Source organism: Acipenser ruthenus, chromosome 6 (genome assembly GCF_902713425.1).
Source record: "Acipenser ruthenus chromosome 6, fAciRut3.2 maternal haplotype, whole genome shotgun sequence".
In the NCBI taxonomy this organism is placed as follows: Eukaryota; Metazoa; Chordata; class Actinopteri; order Acipenseriformes; family Acipenseridae; genus Acipenser; species Acipenser ruthenus.
Window position 1 is genome coordinate 67,354,397 of NC_081194.1, and position 23,109 is coordinate 67,377,505.

Genomic DNA, 23,109 nt, shown 5'->3' on the forward strand with positions numbered 1-23,109 from the left:
TGGAAAAAATATACTTAAAATGTGTTTAAATCGTGCTTTCCGTTTTAGAATATAGCATTGTATTGTTTTTCCTAAATCAATCAGGAAATGTTGTGCTGAAGAGCTGTTTACTGATTATTTAGTCTGCCAGGACACTAGACAATCCTTTTTTGGATTGGAAAAATATATTTCAGTAACAGGGAGCTTTTTCCCCCTTGTTTGTGACTGAAGCCCAGAATAACATGCAAGATAATGGACTGTGCCAAGCAAAACTGAGCTGCTTGAAAAAACAAGTACTATTTGTGTCACTTCCACAGGATGTTTGAACTGTGATAATTATAAGAAACAATGGGGGTGATTAAACAAATTCCACAGTTATACAAATTAAACATGTTTTATTTATTAATTTTGTACTACTGTAAACCTATTATTTAACTATTCATCTATAATTTCCCAAAGTTTTTTACAAACTAATAAAGCTGGAAGCTAGTGAAATACTTCAGTTGTACAATGATTGTGAGAAGAAACTGTAAAAAGGAAGAAAAAATGTCACCCTTGTCATTCATTTTTAAAAATGATTTAGCACACTTGTAGTTGAGTCCTCAAACCTCGAGTCCATCGGAGTCACTATCAAGTCTGAGTCACGGGTCCTTGACTTTGAGTCTCGAGTCTGAGTCCTTGAAACAAACTCAAATCAATTTCACTGTGTAACACAATTTTTGTTCCTGGGTAGTAAGTGTTATTTCCTAATTGCTTATGCCTCAAAAGTATAGAAAATGGCTATTATTCCCCACAAACTTTGCTTTTGTGACCAGGACAGTGATATTTTGAAATGTACCTATTTCCAATGAGAAAACGGGCGAATTTGTGTCTTTTCGTTCACATAAAGTCAGAAAAAAACAACATATGAATCCAAATTAACATGTATTTATACTAAAGTAATACAAAAATGACTACAAAAGATTTAGAAGTGAGTAGTTTTTCGAGATTTACGATTATACTGTAAATCACTTTCACAAATCAGCCCCCAAATGTAGTCTCCCATCATGTTCTCGTTATACTGTCCTTGGTAGCGGCGTTCAAAGTCCAGTATATCCTGGTGGAAGCGCTCGCCTTGCTCCTCCGAGTACGCTCCCATGTTCTCCTTGAATTTATCAAGATGAGCATCAAGGATATGGACTTTGAGGGACATCCTACAGTCCATTGTGCCGTAGTTCTTCACCAGAGTCTCAACCAGCTCCACATAGTTTTCGGCCTTGTGATTGCCCAGGAAGCCCCGAACCACTGCGACAAAGCTGTTCCAAGCCGCTTTCTCCTTACTAGTGAGCTGCTTGGGGAATTCATTGCACTCCAGGATCTTCTTTATCTGTGGTCCGACAAAGACACCGGCTTTGACCTTTGCCTCAGACAGCTTAGGGAAGAAGTCTTGAAGGTACTTGAAGGCTGCCGACTCCTTATCTAGAGCTCTGACAAATTGTTTCATAAGGCCCAATTTGATGTGCAGTGGTGGCATCAGCACCTTCCGGGGGTCCACCAGTGGCTCCCACTTGTCGTTGTTCCTCCCCACAGAGAACTCGGTCCGCTGTGGCCAGTCCCGCCTGTGGTAGTGCGCCTTGGTGTCCCTGCTGTCCCAAAGGCAAAGATAGCAGGGAAACTTGGTAAAACCGCCTTGGAGACCCATCAGGAATGCCACCATTTTGAAGTCTCCTATGACCTTGATGCCATCTCAGAAAAATGCAGATATGTATCCACTTAGGCAGCTGGAACTAAACTGAAGTGGTGGGTTTAAGGCCCCTGTATTTATACTACTATTTATATTACTGGAAAGTTCTAGAAAGTTCTAGAAGTTACTCCAAGTTTACTCAGCACTGAATCTATCTGGAATGTTCTGGAAAATAGGTAGATTTCAAAATATCACTGTCCTGGTCACAAAAGCAAAGTTTGTGGGGAATAATAGCCATTTTCTATACTTTTGAGGCATAAGCAATTAGGAAATAACACTTACTACCCAGGAACCAAAAAAAATAAAAAAAATGTGTTACACAGTGTTTTCATTAAACTAGTGGTAGTAGTGAGGGAACAGTTTACCTAACGAAGGTTGTCTGATATCACTCAGGAAAAATGCACAAATTATAATAGAAAACCGTTTTTCTAGCTAGATTATTATATTTGCATGCCTTTTTCAACTTGTCTGTCACTATCTTCTTTTTTTAATTCAAATTAGAATTAAAAAAAGTGTTTGAATGTACCTGAAGTTTATAGATAAGCTTCAAGTTCAAGTTCGTGGATGTTGTTTTTCACTTTGATAGAAGCCTTGATCTGGACTATAGAGCCGGTGTAGTTTTAGAAAGTGGTAGAATGTAGTAAGCATACCAAGACGTGACCCATGTAGCGTCAGAAAGTGGTACACTGTCAGATTTTGGTACAGGTGCAATCAATTGTGATCTGATGGGTGTTTTCCTATTGTCAAAAACAGGTACATTTACCATTAATTATTCATTTTTTTTGTTTTTTGTGCTTTTTGGAGGAAGTGGAATGATAAGCAATGATGTCGCTTCCCAATGATTTTCCATAGAGCGTCTTTGGGCCCAACTGCCAGTTTGTCTGTCTGTATCTTTGAAACCTATTTGGAGGAATAATTTTCAACACTATGACTGCAATTAAGCTAGCAAATCAGAATGAGCGACTTGTTTTAAAATATTCCTCATGATCTGGGTTGACTGTATAATTTTAAATCGCTGCTTAAAAACAACAATCAAATGACAAGAAAACCCCATATTTTCTAGGGAAATATGTTTCTGTAGATAGTCAGACAAATATTTTCCTTGAAGTGGCTCGTTTATCATTTTTTTCTGACAACGTTTTTCATGTCAAGTTTATTTTTTACGCTTATGTTAAATTACTGGTATATTGCTGTGTTTAATTCAAGGTAGTGACTAAGTGGTACAGTGCTCAATAAGGACATGGGGGGGGGGGGGGGGTGAAGTTATGTATAGATACTGAGAAAATTTATCTTGTGATTGCGACATAACAGTTTGAAATGTCGAGATCCTGAGAACACATTTCTTTTTATTTGTTTTTTCCCTGTCGTTAATGAACCAACGTAAACCGGCCTCTGCCAGTCTGCTGTATGGTAATTCAGGTCAGCCCACAATGAGTTATACTGACTATATGAGCAACTAAAAGTTATTCTTCAAGTGTCTCGACCTCACTGAGTACAAGCTGGTTTATGTTCTCAGACTAAATGTATTAGTCCTTGTCTGTCTGTCTTTACTCAAATTTCTTTCAGAGGCACCTCTGCATCTCCTGTTCTGCTTTTTTCATGGATTGAGGCTGTTTATTGTGTTTCTTTGCTGTGGCAGCAAGCATGTTGGTAGCCATGGAAACCCTTTCAATCTTTAAACTGCGGTTTTTAAATGTATTAGTATGCATAACACTGTTCAAAGCTCTAGTTAAAGGAACCAACAACAGTCATATGTCATGTAATCCAATAAAAACAGACTCAAAGAAAACATTTAAACTGTTTAAAACTATATTAAACTTACTATCCATGCTTGTCGCATCGCAAGAGAAAAACATTCAGGTCCTCACTTTCTCTTTTTATGATGACCTCTTTTATATCATTCACAATTACAGTACATAGATATTCTGCATATTGTGATTTAAGTATTAAATATTGAGTGTAAAAAAATAGCAACACTGATTGGGGAAAAAACTGCATCCTCTATTCAGTGTACTTCCTTGCCAGTGGTTGAGAGTATATTGCTGCATGGTGCATGTGTGACAGAGGTCATAGCGACAGAAAGAATGTCCTGCCCCAGCCCTAGCGACCATTTAGCACGCATGTTCTACAGTATTTCACACATACAGAACAGCAACACTCAACTAATTCCTGGATTTTGTGTACAGGTCAGTTGAGGTGTTGCTTATACTTAAAAAAAAATTAAAAAAAAAAAAAAAATGTTGGGTATGATTTCAAATTCCACGGAAGTATGTGACATACAGTACAGTAACAGACATCTGTCTAGTGACATTGCATTCTGCCACAAGAATAGATACATTTACTACATGGCCCAATATGGAATTGTCTGTTCAGTATGGTGATGTAGACAATACTGGATATCAAAGCAATGACTCAAAGTCTCCTAACAAAGATATAAAGCATAACAGCAATGTGTTGGTTTGTTTTTCTCAGGAAAATGTCTGAAACAGACATGTCATTTCAGTCTTCTTTATATACCATTCAAATTATTGTCTTTTTGTGTAAATATTAGGCATGAACGTTCTGGCTTTTGGCAGTTAACACAGGGAGTGGATAACATGAAAGAGTGCCAATGCTCTAATACCATGTAACAGTGTTAACAATTCAGTATTGGAAAGGCTTAATACTTTGGAAAAACATTTCACGGTGCCCCACTATATTATGACCTAGAGAGGGCGCTGTGACCTAGAGAGATGTGTCATGGTAAATGAGCATGTTCTAATAATTATAAAGACATTTAACTTTGAGTCTGAGAAACATGACAACACCACACAACTGATTTTGTGTTTCTCAGAAAGTCAAATCTCTTTATAAAAATAATTGTTCAAAGTTGAGTCAGTAAATGCCAAACTGGCTGTCTAAAGCAAGTTGTCCCCGAGGATGAGTTTACTGGAAGAGTTTGACTCGCAAACAAGGCAGCTCTGCTGTTTGGTTTTTGCATTGCTTTTTTTTTTGCATTTTTGCCAAAAAAGGAGACAAAGTTGGGTTACACAACTCATTCATTTTTCAAAAGCATTCAATTCCGGTAATAATTGGGAAATGTTTCCTTTTCACTAAGTACAGTGTACTCGTTACCGGAACCTTTTTACAGTTTAAAGTAAATAGTTTACTTCCGTTTTCTGTTTTGAAAAGAAAACATCTATTATAAAACTGATAGAAAACCAAGTACAGTAGTTGGAAGATCATTGCATTTTTTAAAATGGGTTTAATTGATTTTTGGGACATGTTCTGACTTGGTGTGTTTTTCCTTCCTCACTATAGCAATGCATATACTGCATAGGGATTGTATTACTATTATATACACATTCACTTAAGTGATGTTATATATGCCAAACAACAAAGTGGGCTACATAAGTAAAGAGGGCATTACAAAAACACTGTACAAAAGAACAATGGCATCTAATGTGTGATATATTGTACCATTATGTGTTTTTAGACTGTTTCGCTATAAAAAGCATGTCATTTTTTCAGATTTGCTAGTAGCTTTCATTTTACTAGAGTGTTCAAAAACATATGGTTGTCATAACAATATGGTTGTGTCATACTGTATTTGCTCTTATTAGGACTGAAGTCATTATATTTTGTATCTTGCTCTTAATTGTACTGTAATTCTTGATATGTATTTTTTGTATACAACTGTAAGTTGCCCTGGGTAAGGGCGTCTACTAAGAAATAAATAATAATAAATACTTTTTCCACAAGATAAATGTTATGATCTATCCTAAAAGTTGTAGTAAGTGCCCTTTAGCTACAGAACACCGTTTTGCAGGAATGAGTGAAATCCTTAGGACAGAATAAAATGAAGCTACTGTATGATGGAATCCATCTGAATAAAGCATCCGCTGGGACACAGCAGAGTGAATCAGGGCCCTAATATAGCTGCACATTACCTCACTGCCTGATAACCTTCGCTGCCCTTGGTGTGGGGATGAAGTTCTCCATCAATTGATTCAGAGCATTAGCTTCCAAGCCGGCCCTGAAATGTTAATGATGTTTTCATTCCCTAAAAACACTTTTCAAGTTGCTTTAAAACTGCTGTGATTACATGCATCTCCTTTCTCAATTGACAGCCAACTCGAATCCAAAAGGGTAATTAAGAACTCAGAAGGTTAGGAATTATGCCTGCAGTCGACAGAGCTTTGTGGCTTACACATCAGACCTGATTTTATTGTATAGTGCTAAAATAGTTTATGTGGTTTTTTTTTTGTTTTTTTTTAAGTAAATCTCATCAGTTTTATTTATCTTATTTTATTTGACTGACTATGTGAATAGTCATTGCTTTATACTTGTGACAAAGCTTGCCACTTTCAGGGACACACAACTGATAAGGTGTAAACATATATTTATTTATATGCAAAACAAACAAAAGCCTAACTCTTCTAAGGAGTACTTACTAAACTGTTCCCAAGTTCTAAGTACAGCTGGACAGCTAAGCCGTTTACCAGTAACCAAAACCAATACTTTACAAGAATGAAACACATACCGTTCCAGGTCTGAACCACATAGATCTCTTCTCAGGTCTTAGCCTTAACAGAGACCCTGACATGTCTTACAGACCTGCTTAAATACACCTGCCTTGATTAACTACCAGCAGGTGTTTCTAATTAAATTAGAGCCCGTGTAATTCATCCTGGCTCATGCCCGGGGCATTCTGGGGGATGTTATCCTGAACCTCAAGGACTACACCATTCCTCCCCCTAGCTGCGTCTCTATCAGGAAATATGTAGTGATAAACATTTAAGCCCATTTTAATTGCGTTATGTTTTAAAAATAAACACTGCAGGGGTTTATATAATTCTAAATGTTGCAAATATCACACAATCTAGCATGCCAATTGCAATTTTAGATGGAGCTTCAATTTGTAGCTTTACATATACATGTTTGGAAAACTCATCGGTTAACAAGAGTAGTGGCAGCAGTGACCAGATGCAAGCCTTCTGAAGTCCAGTTGGTATGACGTGGTGGCAGTACATAGGTATTGGTGAAGGTAATCATTTGTGATACGATTTTGTTGCTGATTTTTGATGAGATTCAATATAGAGAAGCCAGATTCACAAAGATATGTTGAGCCAAACCTAGATAACAAAAAAATGGCAAGTTTTATTTTGCAGAAACTGAAATGTGCAGCATGACATTATCTGCCACGGCTTTACAGTGTTCATGAAGTTTAGAGAAATGGAGTTTGTAAGTCTGCTTGAAACACAGTCAGTTTGTCTCAAAAGGCGACTATAGCCTAATAAAGGTCACCGACAGTATGATCACAGCCTTGAAGTTTAAGGTTAAGATGGTTTAGCTGTACAGATCTATATGTCTATATGTAAGGATTCCAGTGATCTACAATTTCAAAATAAGGATTTCACATGATGTTTGTATGGAGTATGATGGTTAGTGTATTACAGTAACTGTCACAGACACCAGAAAAGTGCGGAAGTGTTTAATTTGACTGGATGATAAGAAACAAGAGGCAGGAAATGCATTGCTGGGGTACTCATCAGTGGAATGCTAGACATGGCCTATTTTTTTCCTGTTTAAAAGACATAACCTCAAACTTAATGAAAAAAGGTTTAAATCGAATGCTTTTTGAACATGAGGCCATTACGTGAATCACTTATACAGTAGAGCTTAATGTTTTGTTTTTAAAAATAAACTTAAAGAACAGACCTTCACTCCCAGTAAGTTTATTACACCAGCAATAAACAGCTCAGGCATTTAATTTAGTTTCTTGTAAGATTTAAGACATACGTTTTAGCTTATTTGTTGTATAATTATATTATTTGGAGAATATGTCTTTGAGAATCCAGCCAGAAGTTGTTTAAATAAGGCCTTGTCACGCATTAGACTTGCCATTTTGACCGAAGTTCAGACATCCTGCTTTCATTGATGTTTGGCCATTATTCTGGTTTTATCTCTTCTGATAAGTTACTGTTACAGAGTTTTACACGTACACACACAGTTCATTTTTACACGTACACACACAGTTCATTCTAGGCCATGCTATCCTTAAAAAATAAAAAAAATAAAAAAAAATATGAAAACTGATGTATTTATCTCGAATGCACTGCACCCAGTGGTTCTAGCAACAACAGAATTCCTTGACGGCAAGTTAACTTATAACAAACCAGGAAGCCTCCGAGCCGTCCTCTGCATCCATCATCTTCTACGGCCACCATTTGCTTCCAACAGCTCATAAGGCCTGATTTTCCGAAGTAGGTAAAGGGGTTTACTAATGCAATTTTGTGTGTAAATGTACTCTGTTATTACACAGACTTAATTTACTTTCTTTGAAAAGTCGCAACATAAACTCTATATGTACTGTAACTAACCCTAAGTAAGTTACCTTGTATAGAAATTCAGGACCATTGTACGGTAGTTGCGTTTGGGGACAGTTGCTATTCATTGAATTATGTCACTATTCTCTGGACATTTTAGGGTGTCCATTATCCTGATTTAGTTTATTATATAAATAATCTCATTTCATTTTCAACTATTTAATTACTCTTCTAGCCCGTTCCTGTTTTTGTATTGCTGTGTATTAGTTCCTGTACTGTAGGAGTACACCCTATTGTTTCATGGCACATATAATGAGCTATTTGAGTGGTGGTGGATCATACCAGGAAAAGGGTAACAATGACTCAGAAAGTAGTTGCATGTCATCGTTCAGCTGAACACTTCTTTTCTGCTGTATCGTGGGTTTCTATTTTAAGAACAGACAGAACATTTGGTTTCGGCTTTTATTAAAGTTATTTATAGACTGTGGAATGTTGGCTTTGAATACATTAACTCTCTTTGTTTAAAGAGTTGACAGCCATGATGTGGTAATGCACTTTAGATTACATTAGTGTATATATACATTATTTTTTGTCGGCTTGGAAAATAAAACATTGTGATCACTTAACTGAGATTATTTTTCGTGGGCAGAAGAGGAAGAAAAATGTAATGTGGAAACTTTCTCCATTTAGGCATACATTTATAGGGATTACTTTAAATAATTACTAGGACTAGCATTCTTGTCATATCCCTCCATTGATCTGGACTTATAATAACCCATGCTATTTTTATTAACATTCATTAATGTGTTGATTTCAAAACAAGAAAACCTGTCCTTACGTTTACAATTGAGGACCAATCAATGGCAATTCATTTCCGTATTGAGTGTTTAAAAGCCGATTGGAAGATTTATTTTCCTCTCATCCAGGGCGCTGACCTTTTGACTGCTGTACTGGCGAGGCTGTAAACTGACAATTAAACGTTTTTTTAAAGGCAGTACCCCTAAGGCATATTATAATATTAGTACAGTATAAAGTACAGTAATCCGTCGCATATCCGACCGCGCTGGGACCAGAGTAAGGGCGGGTATGTAAAAAGGCGGATGAATGAATCCTGTTTTAAAATACCATTATACACAGCTGTAACAATTACTATATCCACACAATTATTGTTTTGAGATTCAGCTTTTTTTAGAGGATGCTCCCCTAAATCCCTTGTTTAGAAAGATACAGGGTATTAATGCTTGTGACAGAGTAGCCGTCTGCTGTGTGGGTGCGTGCATTCACTGCTGAGTGACAGATAGGGGATCAAGACAGAGGTTGAAGTTGATATGCCCCGCAGGCGAACAGGATTTATTTACATATCAACACACTGAACAGCTCACCTGACACTACCAGAAATGGTTGCGCACGGAGCACATACAACACAGTTTACGAAAACTTTGGTAAGATCTACAATCTCTGAACTAATCTTCTCTGTTCAATAATAAACTAACGTTGCTGAAGAGATTGATCATGGCGGGTAAACGGGTATGGCGGATATGTGATGGGTGGATATGTGACAGATTACTGTACTAAGAGGATGGGAAAGTTGATGATGTTTTAAATGTGTTTTATTTAGCAATGTATGTTTTCATTAATCATATTCATAATATCATTTTCTGTTTCTTTTTTTTTTCGTGAGAGGTGGTGGGGGTGGACAAAATAAAATTCTGATAAATGCACGTCACTCCTAATCTTTGAGAATAGTTCTCATTGGCAATTTTGGGGTATTTGTTAGTCATACTTACCACATGCATCATTCTTTATTTAGATTTTCCCACAGTTAATTTAAATAGGAAATGGGATTTTTTTTACTTCTTCCTTAAAAACAGATGGTTGTTGTGTACCGAAGTTATACTGAGAATGTTAATGACATTAATAGCAAATCATTTATGACTTGTCACCAGCATGTCTGAGAATTAAGTATAGCAATTGGTGCCATGACAATGTAGTTTTACTACAATATACAGTACTGCACTTACTAATCTTTACCATGGGTATTTCAATGTTTTACCATACTTAACTTTGATTTCCTGTGTAGTATACTGCAGTACATTTTAAACATATTAAAATCATAGAACAAATCTATTTTTTTCAGAGGAATTTTGCAAAATGTTAAATTAACTCTTGAATAATTTTTATGTTCCCTTAAAGTCTATATCTCACATAGAAAATAATTTTTGGCTTTGGGATCGTACTTGGTTTACTTTCACAATGAGCAAGAAATTAAATCTCCATGATCAATTTTAGATATCTGAGAGACTATCATTAATCCTGGAAAATACCGACAACGCACCGGAGATGCAAGAAGTTGGTGTGACGTCACTAGGGGAACACATACCAGGAACAGTTGAGAGATATACATGGGTTTAGACTGTGAAAGCGATCATTACGAATCTCTCTTTTAGTAGTCTGTATCACAATAAGGACAGTGGGAGTGTGGTGTGTAATGAAATAAATTGTGGAGAGGAAGAATAAGTGGTTTGAGGCCCAATTTTGAACTCTTTTGAACCTCCAGCAGGAGAAAATAATCACGCTGACATGAGGAATGCGAGCGACACGCCCCCATGTCTGCAGGTCGGCAATGTTGTTCTTGTATACAGTTAACCCTGGTTAGCAGTTCATTTATGGCAATAAAAAAGTGTATTTCTATATTTGGTTTGTTTTACCATTTATATCTTGCAAATAGTGTTTACCATTTCCCATCCACTTCAATAACAAAGCACTGTTTATATTACAGGGCTGAGATGACTTGCACGTATAGCTCTTCAACTTCATTTATGAAATAAACACTTTCCACGAGTTAGTGAAATTAAATAGGCCTAACCTCCTTGTGAACTGCACGTAATTATTATTATTATTATTATTTCTTGGCAGACACCCTTACCCAGTAATGTGCATATCAACATTACCTTAAAGGTAAAATTGAAAATCGAAAGCTGCATCAGAAATCTTGAGCATGCAATGTGTTTGTACTGGTTTATAGTATTCTGACGTTATTGTTTTTAGTAAGTCAGCAATATGAAAGCCGTGCTCATGTTTATTTTCTTTGGGTAGTTTTGGGCCACAGAGTTTATTTGATAACAGTATATTGTATAATAATAATTATGATGATAATAATAATATTCTGAAAAAACAAATGCAACACTTGCAGAGAACTGATTATGCGCAGTGGATAGCCTAGTAGTATTGAGCACAGGGTAAGAAAAAAAATCTATAGTAATCATTTTTATATCTGTATGCAGTGTCTTATAGATGCAGCTATTTAAAAAATGATATACAAGTAAACAGTTCGAAATTGTTTAATTAAGGCTGTTAAAAAAAAAAAAAAAAAAAAGTATTGCAGTTTCTAAATGGTTCCGCTGTTGTCAGGGGAAAATGAATCAATGGTCACTTGATGATTGTCTTCGTGAACAGCTGTCTTTGTAAAGGTCTGTGTGTGTTTGTGAACTTGTGTATCAGTGTCTTACAAAAGAGAAAAAATAAAATTTGTACCTGCCAGAAACCAACAAACAAAAGCTTTAGTTTCTGTGTTCCGAAGTTATCATTGCATTGTGCACTGACGAACCTGTTGATTTTACTTTCCCAGAATAAAGTACTCTTTTCATGCAATGCATTCCCTTGCGCCTATCTGAGGTGAAATGTATTTTTGACACAGTTTAACCATTGCAAAATAGGCCTGTAGTATGTATGATTGTTTATGCCATAAACCTATGCATGCATGTTTATGTTTTATGGTTCATGGTTTCCACTAGTGACGTCACAGATGTCAAGATTCGAAATCAGGGCTTTTTGGCGGAAGCACTCAAAACAAGCGTTAGATTGTAAATTTATTACAGTTACAGTGCAAAAGTATGACAATAATCTTTAAGAACTCAGTTCTATAAAAAGCTTATTAAAGCAGTACTGTGTTATTCAGGAATGCAAAACAATCTTATCCACCCATCTAAAATGTATAATGGTAGCATAGTAGATACATTTATAAGATTTTTCAGGCAGAAAACCCTCTTCTTTTGATGAATAAATAATTAAGAGCAGTGATGTCAAAATAGGAGAGAGAGTTTTCAGGCAGAGTTTCTGATTCAGGATTCAACTGCAAAGGCTGGGCTCATCAAATCACAAGGTCAGGTTGAGATCGGAGATCAAGAACATTTTGGTAAAGCTGCCAACTTGTCCCAATTGACATCACTGCATCCTCTCATGCTTCTGTGGTTATAATGTGTTTGAAAACTAATAAGCTTACTATGCATTAATAAAAACATGGTACAAAACTTCTGATGCATTTAGTAAAAATGCATATAATACATTTGCTTGGTTTATATGAATAATATGCTTTTTCAACATTTTAATTTTAGAATAATAAATAATTTCAGCAAGCTAGCATCTTAGTTAGACTTCCTGACTGGATCCTGTACTAGCTGATTTAGGAAAAATACATTTTGTGATAATTCTTCAGAAGCACATCACCAGACCATAACGGTCAGCTCATGATACTGTAGTTGCAGCAACACTGTGTTTTACAGTTAATGGAAAGAAAAAAAAACAAATTTTGAAATGAAGCAGGTTATTTTCTTCTGAAGTTCATTCAGTCAGTATGAAACCCTTACTTTAGATCCCTTCTCCACGGCAGGTAGCAGGACTCGTCCCGGGCATCCAGTATTTTGTTCAGCACTGAATTAGACAAAGAGCCTGCCTGAACACCAGTGTTTACTTTGATCTTAACTAGCTCCGTGACAGCATACTAAAATTGAGAAAGCATGTCCTGTAATTGATTGCCTGTGACATTGATTTAGCATCCAAACAACCTGCAGCAAGGAAAGTCTTTCAGATGTCATGTCATGCCAAGGGAGCACTGGAGATCATTGTGACATTGAGATGATTCATTGTTAATTTTTAATGCATTTTTAGTCAGTCCTCTAGAGTTTTTAAATGTTTCATTTAAAAACTACTGTGATATATGTACTGTAGCAATTAGATTTTCGCTTAACTGGCAAAGTGTTCATTTATTTGTTATTAACGATAATCAATACATTGACGTTTTAAATCCCAGGGTTGAAGAGGATAAGTCTTCCCAATACTTTAACAAGAAAAGTTTTGAGCTTATGTTGTTGGAAATTGTTTTGTGTCATGTGCAGTCCACGATTAACATCGTACAGTACGTGCTAAATTTGTAAAGATTTCAGATCTGACTAGCTTGGGTTCAGTTGTGAGTCAATAGCATGTATAGCCAGGATGTTTCCGGTATTCGGGAAAAACCACAACAGAGATCAACAGACAAGATCTTTCTATATTTAACTGGCCTGCAAGCAAATCAAAGAATTCCCCTGTGGTGCTTAATTAGCACAACATTATTTAGCATGAATAATGCCCCACTGTTCTTTCATACCAAAAGCAGAATTTATATTCACTGCAATGGAAACAACATTTAAAAAATAAAAAAGCTCTAACCTAAAGAAAGGAAAATTAGTAAGGGATGCTGCAGCATACAAATTAGAAAGAAAATGTTACTGCAAACACTTTTCTTTACTTTCAAACAAGGTCCCAAGACTATTGCAGTGGCTTCGTCAGGTTGAAACATATGAAGGGATCAGGGAAAGATAACAGTTACCCACACAGATAAGATAATCAAATGTGAAACCCAGGTCTTTGGTAGAATCAAATTAATAGAGCCATCAATTAACTTCATTAATTGATATATAATTAATTGAACCTCAGGAAATTGTGGGTCAGCACATCCAGTTCCTGCAGAACAAAAAAGCCTTGATTTAAATTGCTAACCCAAAGTAAATCAATAAATGTGGAGCAGTAATCTTTATGTGGGATGGCATTGTGTTGCTGCAAGCAGCAGGCTTTTAAAATGGAAAAAGCAAACCAATGACGTACACTTCCTGCTGAATTTGAATGAAAGTGGGAGTTAGAATTATCTTGCCTTGAACCCTTCATTATGCATAATTTAACCTTGATTTATAATTCAGCATTATCACACTCAGCTGCCTTTTTATCAAGACGTTCATCTTTTCATTTACAGATCAAAAAAGCCAAAAAAGCATGTTGTTGCTACTGCTGCTGCCGAAAAGGTGAAGCCGAAATTATCATTGTTTGAAGAAGAGGTGGATCCAGATGATGACTTGTTTGAACCAGTAAAAAGATCTGCACCAACAAAAAATGTCACAGCTGTAAAAGGGAGTAAGTGGAATGAATGAATGAATGAAGTATGGTATCCCCACCAGCAGCTCACCCTGCTTTTGATATATTATACACAGTTCATTATACACAGAAGCTTCATAGACCGTTCATGTTTCATGGCTTTCAAAATTACATGCAAAATATGTACCTGCATTAAAGCAATGGTAGCTTCACCCTGATGTGTTTGTGTTTTTGTTTTTGTCTTCCCCTCTAAAGCTGTTTTGAAGTTATTTGAAGACTCTGACCTTGGCGGGGCAGTGCAGTTAGGAGACTCCCTCTTGCTCCCCACAGCCTACACAAGGACAAGTGTAGAATCCACTGCAGGGCTGGATGAAGACACAGAGGAGCTCTTAAGGTATTTGATTCTACAGTTGTAAAAAAATTGAATAATTTCTTACGTTCTCTACCAGCATTTGAAATATGGAAATATGGTTCAGCATTTCATATCATTTTGCTCACACAGCCTCCACCCCACCTGTAAAAACTCCAAAAGCAAATCTTTGAATGCGAGTATAGTACTCCCTTTTATAAAATCCCTGCACATGTGCAAATGTACATACATTATGTCTTGGTTTAGAGCTTTGGGTACCAGTATATCTATAGAACAGCTTGCCCAAGTGATGAAGCTGTGGACATTCTTTAGAACAGGTTATTGATATTATCAGAATATGGGGGTACATCTAGTCTTTCTGTGCCACACTTTCCATGTCAGTATGTCAGTAACACGCTTAAAATTTTACATCTATATCCAGAAAACTGCTAATAAAACTGTCTTGACATTCTATATACAGTAGAACTCTGCATAACCACAATGATTGGTACTGAGCCCTGTGTGGTTGTGAAAACATGTGGCTGATGGGTAACCTCCCTAAACTTGATCTGTTCATTAATATATAACCCCCAAATAAAATAGAATAGTGGTTAATTAAATGCAGATGAACCCTCTTTATATCATTATCGTCGTGCAGGGATAGTTCATTATAAAACCGGATTTGACTGTCGCCTATGATAGCACATCACGAGTGCGAGAAAAAGGGCAGTGAATGAATGAACAGTGTTTTAATAAGGTATAACGTTTTTTGACAGAAAATCATTCGAAAAAAATTATGTTTTGTTTAACAAAAAACTGAAAGAATTCGCTGCATTTTAGTACAGTATAAAAATGTGTCATTTACTGCAAACAACTTTTATATAAAACAAGTAGGTTTCATTCAGTACGTACCATGAACTAAAATGTGTTGATTCGTAATTAATCCGGATAGGGGTGGAGATGAAGGTGATGGGGATTTGATGTCATCGCTGATCTTTTTCTGCTGAATGCCTTGACTCCTTTCTGTCAGTATCTGCTTGTTGCACAGCGTCTGTGTTTGAAATTTGAGTGACTGATGCCACCTCTTCTTCTTGCTCTCTGTTGTCACTTTCAGTGCTTTCCAGTTCCCAACGAGCACATTGCTGCCTGTTCTTCTTTTCAAGACAGTGTATTATATTTAGCTTTGTATCAACAGAAAGAACAATTCATTTTCTCTTGCACTTTTAGTGTTGCTGCAAGAACAGTATAACCGTGCAATGAGTGGTTGCCATAGAGAAAGAAAACCAAGCATGAACTTGCGCGTTTGATTGAACAAATGCTCTGGTTGTTCGACGTTCTACTTTATATAAAAGCCTATATCCACTTTAGGGATGTCACGATATTAACTTTTTCATTATCGCAATATTAGTCCAGAAATGATTGCGATATATTGAGTATTGCGATATACACGTCTGATTTTCCCCCATTTTTTTTTCTGAAAGGAAAAAACTTCATCAATATTATGAGATTATCAAGAAACATATTTGTTGCAGGTTGGAGTAATTACATTATTCTTTTGAGTTGTTTCTTACTAGTTTTACAATATTAAAATGGTTTTATTATTTTCAGAAAAATGAGGGCAAACTTTGTACTCATTTCAAAATGGGGCCCTTAGTGTTCTTAGAAAATGAATATCTCTATAAAAAACAATCACCTTTTATGGAAATCACGCTTGCCTCAAAATAAAAGCAAGCAGTTCTAATGATATTAGGCATACAAAAATAAGAAACAGAATCATCAATTTGGGTGTGTTTAATTGTTTCAAAAATATACCCACAATTTTATTTTTATGCTACTAGAATACCCAAACTAATGTCTTTATTCAGCTATTTACAGTAGCTACATAGGGCTTAATACCCTTGAAGAATTCTCATTTTCACTAACAATCTGGACACTTAAAGGCATATTTAAAGTTTTTGCATTTAAAAAAAATAAAGATCTTAAAAATCTGTATTAACCCCCCACAAATTAACAAAACAAATATGATATCCAGACTCCTACAGTATTGCTCAGATGTGCATTATCTGATCCTTGTGCACCTGAATATTTGAACATTATAGCAAAATAAAGTATCCAGTATTATACAATCCTAATATTTTGTAGTACTAGCTATCTGACAGGTTGCTTTGCAAAACCACAGAAAGTTTTAAAATACAAAAAAAAAATCTTAGTAGACTTTCACTTCCATTGGAAGATGCCGTTCCCACTGTCTCTCTGTAGAGTGCGTGATGATGATCACGGAGGTGGACAAACATGTTGGATGTGTTTCCATTTTTTGCAGCAATTTTTTTCTTGCAGGTTCGGCACACTGGAAATCAATCCTGGATTACCACGCCATCTGCATTCTTTTTTTAACCCAAAAAACGTCCACACTGATGAGTTAGTTTTGTAAATAACTGAGTCTCGTCGTCTAAATCGGATTCATTTGCACTAAATGTTAAAGTTACAGGCTGCCATTTTTTAATTCTTTTTTTTTTTTTTCTCCGTTGGTTGTATTTTGCAGCACTTTTTTGACGTTGCTTTTTCAGGTATGCTTTTCCATGTGCATTATGTTTCATATCTACAGTACACAGGAGCGCATGCTTCCACAATGTTTAAATCACAGCCAACAAATATGCATTGCTGAGTTTAGTAAACTATTAGTGAGGAAAAGTATAATTATTAGCTGTTAAGTCCAAAAATGTATATTTGATTAAAATTTCAAACATTTAGTCATTTAGCTTCAAACGTTTTTAGCAGCTGTATGTAATTATTATTTTTCTAATCGTCCAAGCAGTGGGGAGCTTCAGATATTTTAGTGAATTACATTATTTCACTTGAGTCTAGTGACTGAATTAAGGGCTAATTGTACAGCTTTTCTATGAGTATTATACTTGTTGAATGACACGTTTTATCATAACCTGTACAGAAGCAGTGTTTTTCCGGCAGTGTAAATCCATACTACAAGTTAAGTTAGAACACATTTATTTATTTTTAATTTAGAATGCTCAATTATTCGACCTGGCTTACTGCTGCAACCCCCGCAATAACTTGGGAGAGACAAGGACGAGCGCTAGCGTCCTCCTAAACGTGTGCCGTCAGCCACCCGCTTTTTTTTGCACTGCAAGCCCGCTGTGATGCCACTACAGAACTACAGCATCGGAGGACCACGCAGTTCTGAGTTGCACGCTGGCCTGCAGGCGCCCGGCCAGCCACAGGGGTCGCTGTTGCGCGGTGAGTCAAGGATTCCCCAGCCGACCAAAACCCAGTGGTGTGCCGTGACAAAATGGACTGGGGTAGCAGAGTCGTCTGAACAGACATCTCAAATACATTGTTGTTAAGTGCACCCTACAGTATCTCTATTACTGTAACTCTATATGTTATGGGCCCCAAAGCCCTGATCTAAAGGACAGTGACAAGCCAGACAGCATTTGCAACTTTCTTTCTCTGGACTCCTTGACTCCTGCTTTGAGGTTTGCATGGCTGACTCCGTTTAGAATTTTTAGATAGAGAGATTATGTGTTCCAAGGAGTGGTATTTGTTGGCAGTAAAATGGTACATATCAAAACAGACTCCTTTTTTATTGTAAATATAAAACCAAAATGTCACTGATTAAACCTTGCTCCAAAAAAATACAAAGTCTTGGATACGGTCCAAGTGAAATGGGTTGTATAACACACTCCTATAATATTATTATTAAAGCTTAAAGACCTTAAAGCTGTACAAACTGCTATGGCTAATAGAAGTACATTATTTCATGTTAGATTTTGTAGTTGGTTTCATTCGACTTTATGAAGCAAAATTTGTTATTTCAATAGGGTGATGCTAAACATTTGGCCATAGCTGCTTAAAGAACTAAATGCAAATTAAAGGGGAAATGCTATAAGCTATAATAATAATACAATATATTGAACATCTCTACCCAGTATTGCTAACTGACCTTTCACACTTGGCTAGCACTTTAGGCAGTTTAGCAGCTGTGACTGTGTTCTCTGCAGTAGAGCACTTAGAACTCCATGTACTTTAAAGTTCTGGGGGCTTTGTGTCTTCTGCCAACAATACATCAGCAGTTTTCTGTCTAAAAACATTCTGCAATGGTATCTTGGGTCTCGGTGCCCCTTGATGTTCTCATATTTTAAAAAGCCAGTTGCAAGATACTGTCATCAGTAAAATTGCTTTCCTTTAAATAAAAAAAGTACACTGTCGGTTAAAATGTTAGCTAATATATATATATACATATACACACACATATACACAGTGTATATATATCAATTAGGGTTGGCACGGGTACCTGAAAACCCAGGTACCCGTTGGGTTTTAAATCACCTGACCCAAACCGGGTTTCTTTTTGATACCCAGTTTCAATTATTTATTTGAGAATTTAAAGAAAATGTAGAAAATATGACAATGCAGTAAGTGCGGGTCTCTGGCCGGCGTAATAAAGACAACGTTAAAACAAGCTTTGCATTAAGCCTTAAGCTTTGCATTAGCCTTTTCTTAACTGGCAGGATATCTAGATTTTACAGAAAACAATAACAGTGGCAAGCACACCTCAGTAATAACAACTGCAGCAACTATTCTTCTCAGGAACTAAATCATAAAGAAAACAACATAACATCTTGTTGGGTTTATGTCAGTGATAACATAAACCCATTTAACTGTGTGGCTTCAATACCAAGCCTGTGGCATGGGCCTCAGATAAAATCATACTTAATAATTTTAGGTTCTTTTACACTTTGCTTAATTGTTTTATTTAGTTTAATAATAAGGAATAATATCTTCCGGTACTCACAGTTTAGTGAGCCCATCTTATTATTTCAGTGCTAAATCACTAGTGGAAGTGGCTTGTAAACTGCAGTTTAGCTGACCCAGTTTATGCAAATTTGAACAATTCTAACAATAGTTTAATTGTGAATTTTATTACGTCGTTTTAGGCAGGAGTTTGGGGGCTTGCCTCCGATTTTAGAAACTGTAATCTACTATACAGTTTTACATGTCTGGCTATGGCCCTGAATACAGAATGCTTTATCTACTGTGACTGTGCAGATATAGTTTCTTCCCAAAAAGATCAAATAAGTAGCCTTTATTTAAAAATAAATAAATACAGTATTGTGAGCTGTGTTAATGCAGTAGATTAACAAAGAACTCCAAAATGCATAGGTACAAAATTAAATCAGTATGAGAAAAACTTTACTGACACACTTACGAAACATTTACCTATTTTGTTTTGGGTTAAATAAAACATTTGTGCTTCATCCTTTTGAATGAAATATTTCCTTGGCAAAATCCATTTTCTCCTGCTTTGGTAAAGAAATTCCACACAAGGCTCCATTGCTGGATGCCATGTTTTAAAACAACAACATTTCACTTAGGAAGTTTCAACAAGTGTCTTCGGGGACAAAGCATCTTATTGGCTGCAAATCATGTCAATCAGTAGGGAAAGTAGCTGGTTGGTTACTGACAGGAAAGAAGGCCATGAAGAAGTAAATCAATCTTTATCAATCAATCTTTATTTTATGTAGCGCCTTTCATAGTGGATCACCATCATAAAGTGCTTTACAAGATGCAGTAACAAGAAAATCCATCATACTTTAAATACAGAGAAATGCATAATACATGATATACAGTAAAAAAAATAAAATAAAAAAAATGCATAAAACAATACAGTGAAAAATGCATAATACATGATAGTAGCAGCAACTAATAGCATACATCAGGCTTAAAGCGCATGGAAAGCAAGAGAGAACAGGTGGGTCTTGAGAGTTAATTTAAAGCGAGTGACGGTGGGAGCGTCACGCACCAAAGCTGGGAGAGAGTTCCAGAGTCGGAGCCATGAAGCTAAACGAGCGTTCTCCAAGTGTGGGGCACTTTTGCTTGGGGATAACAAGCAGGCCAGAGTCAGAGGACCTCAGCTTGCGGGCAGGGACATAGCGGGTCAGCAGGTTGAGGAGGTACTTGGGACCTGTGTGATGAAGAGCATTGTAGGTGAGCAGGAGAAAATAATCCTGAACTTTACAGGTAGCCAGTGCAGCTGGGCAAGATGGGGAGTGATGTGATCACGTGTGGACGATTTCACTCCCAACCTGAATTGACCAAGGAAGTGCAAGACAATCTGCTGACATTTATTTAACCTAGTGTAGTTCCAGACATGTTTTTAAAATGAATACACATGTTTGCATTCTTTCAAAATTGCACCTCTGAGACCTGTATAGTGAGTGGATATGCATGGCGTGGACATTTAAAGGAATTATTTTGTTGGCTACAATCACTTTAATCCTTAGTTTGTACCCTGTTGCCTGAGTTACCAGTCCTTTGGCATTGACTCCTTTGTATGCATTGTATGCTCTTCAAAGCAGTAAGCTGCATAATGAAATTTCAATTTAGACTTGTCAATAATAGGAAAGCCTTAACTACTAAGAATTGCTGCCATGTTTATCATGCATCCCACATATTATCTCCTTGTATCTGTTTTCAGGGTAGAAGACGACTTTGATAAACTCCTCACTGTGAGCACAAGTGCAAAACCAAAACCTAAACCTAAAATGCTGCCTAAACCTAAACCAGCACTGCCAAAGAAGCCAGCGTCTCTGTCAAAGAGCAGTCCCAGCCTGGAATCAGCCCCTCCTCACAGACCAGCCGAGACAACAGCAGATAACATGGACGAGATGGACATCTTGAAATACATCCAACAGAACGAGTCTGTGGGCAGTGACTCACTGGATTTGTTTTCATAAGGATTAGTACTCTAAATTATCAAATACAAACACACAGGTTTACAGCTTGTGTTATGAGAGAGTGTTTTGACCAGCGTCCTAAACATAGTTGAACATAGCAACGGATTGTGAAACACAATATTATGAAGATGTAGAGGATAGCGTGATGGAAAGGAGTTGAATACAGTGTTCAACGGGTGACTGGGTTATCCAGGCAGGCTTGTCATGCCTTCTGTTTATCATCACCTATCCTTTCCATTATGGCGTTAATACTGTAGTTATGCAAAATTTAAAGTAAGTAGTGGTGATTGGTGCAAGTATCATTGGACAATGTAGTTTTCTTTTTAATGCTGTGGTGTTTCACAGTCATGTTCAGATTCATTCTAAAATAGGATTCATTGATATTTTAATACATTCTTATATTATTCCTCTTCCCTTAACCTGCTTGCCGCTATTTAACTCTTCCAGCTGCTCACAGCCATCTGAGTTTATGAATCTAGAAGCTTAGTTATACTAAAGATACTTTTATAAAGGTGATTGTCCACATGATATTTGTGTTCTGCTGGTATTGTATGGTGCATTGACTTTATGAAGTTCTGTTAAAATATGAAGTACAGTACAGGAATATATACTGTATACAGATTTAACTCTGCTATACTGACAAGCAAAAATTAATTCAAACAAATACTGGATGTCATAAACCTAAAAGAAAAGCAACACTGATTTAGAAGAATTGATTAACGATTATTGTAACTCCTGCACATGAAGCAGAACACACTGTCAAACCCTTTATTCCAGTGAGGCTTTATTATCTTCTATTGTAGCCTCTGCTTGGCAGACTGATACCAGGCTGGCCTCCTCATGCTGTAGATAGGCTCCTCCCAGATTGATAGCTCCTCCCAGACTGATAGCTCCTCCCAGATTGATAGCTCCTCCCAGACTGACATGCAGGGCTGCTTCTCGCATTGAGTCACCATGAAACAAACCACTGTACAAAACTTCTGTTCTCTGTTTGTATTACAACTAAAATTCTGTATCTGGTTTGGATCTGCTGAATTGTACAGCTAAAGCCAAATGTTTTGCATCACCAAAATTTTAGGATTGAGACATAATTTAAAAAATAAAAACTATATAAACATAATTTAGATATTTTATTTAACACCGTGTAATCAAAGAAAGTACAAAATGATATTGCAAAAGTCTACCAGAAGCCATAACAGTAGTACAGTATTCCATGTTAGATCTCAAAATGTCACATTTTTCATTTGTTGTCCATTTTTCAGTTAAGTATATGGAAAACTACAAAGCAGTATAAAATTCAATACGTTAACATAACATTATTCAACAGGTTTCATTCGACTTTATAAAGCAAAATGAGTCAATTCTACAGGGTGATGCAAAACCTTTGGCCATAGTACCACATGTCCTTGTTTCTGCTCTTTAAAGCATATCCCTGAAAACGGCCTTGTGTAAACTCCTGTGGGTTGTTTCATCACTTCCAATTGCAGCTTTCCAGCTGTCTTTTCTATTTTGTGAATAAGCGTTTTGTGTCCTGCCTGGTTTGACTTCCAGTATACCTTTTCCAGCATACCTTTACCTGTTATCTTAAAAATAAAGAGTATTATACATACTGCTTATGTTTACTAAACAGAATAGCTAACCAAGTGTCAATCTGCAACAGCAACACAATGGTCATTTCCATTGGAGGTTTCCCACAGAAAGAGCAAAATCACATCAAGAATGTATTCCCCACTCACTGAAGGAAAATCCCCACTTAGCGTATATGCTTGTATTATGACATCACCCAGAGTCTGTACCCACCTTGTGCAGAGG

The 23,109-nt window shown here is 36.6% G+C and overlaps 1 protein-coding gene across 1 annotated transcript in view; it reads left to right on the plus strand.

Annotated features, from left to right (window-relative positions):
* hs1bp3 (HCLS1 binding protein 3) overlaps positions 1–22,906 on the plus strand; it is a 37,511-nt gene extending 14,605 nt beyond the window's left edge. Inside the window, exons 5-7 of the mRNA XM_034017231.3 lie at positions 14,078–14,235; positions 14,452–14,590; positions 21,039–22,906. Of these exons, the coding sequence (XP_033873122.2) occupies positions 14,078–14,235; positions 14,452–14,590; positions 21,039–21,297 (556 nt within the window). The 3' untranslated portion in view covers positions 21,298–22,906. The remainder of the gene's footprint in view (positions 1–14,077; positions 14,236–14,451; positions 14,591–21,038) is intronic.
* Positions 22,907–23,109: the final 203 nt, after the last annotated feature.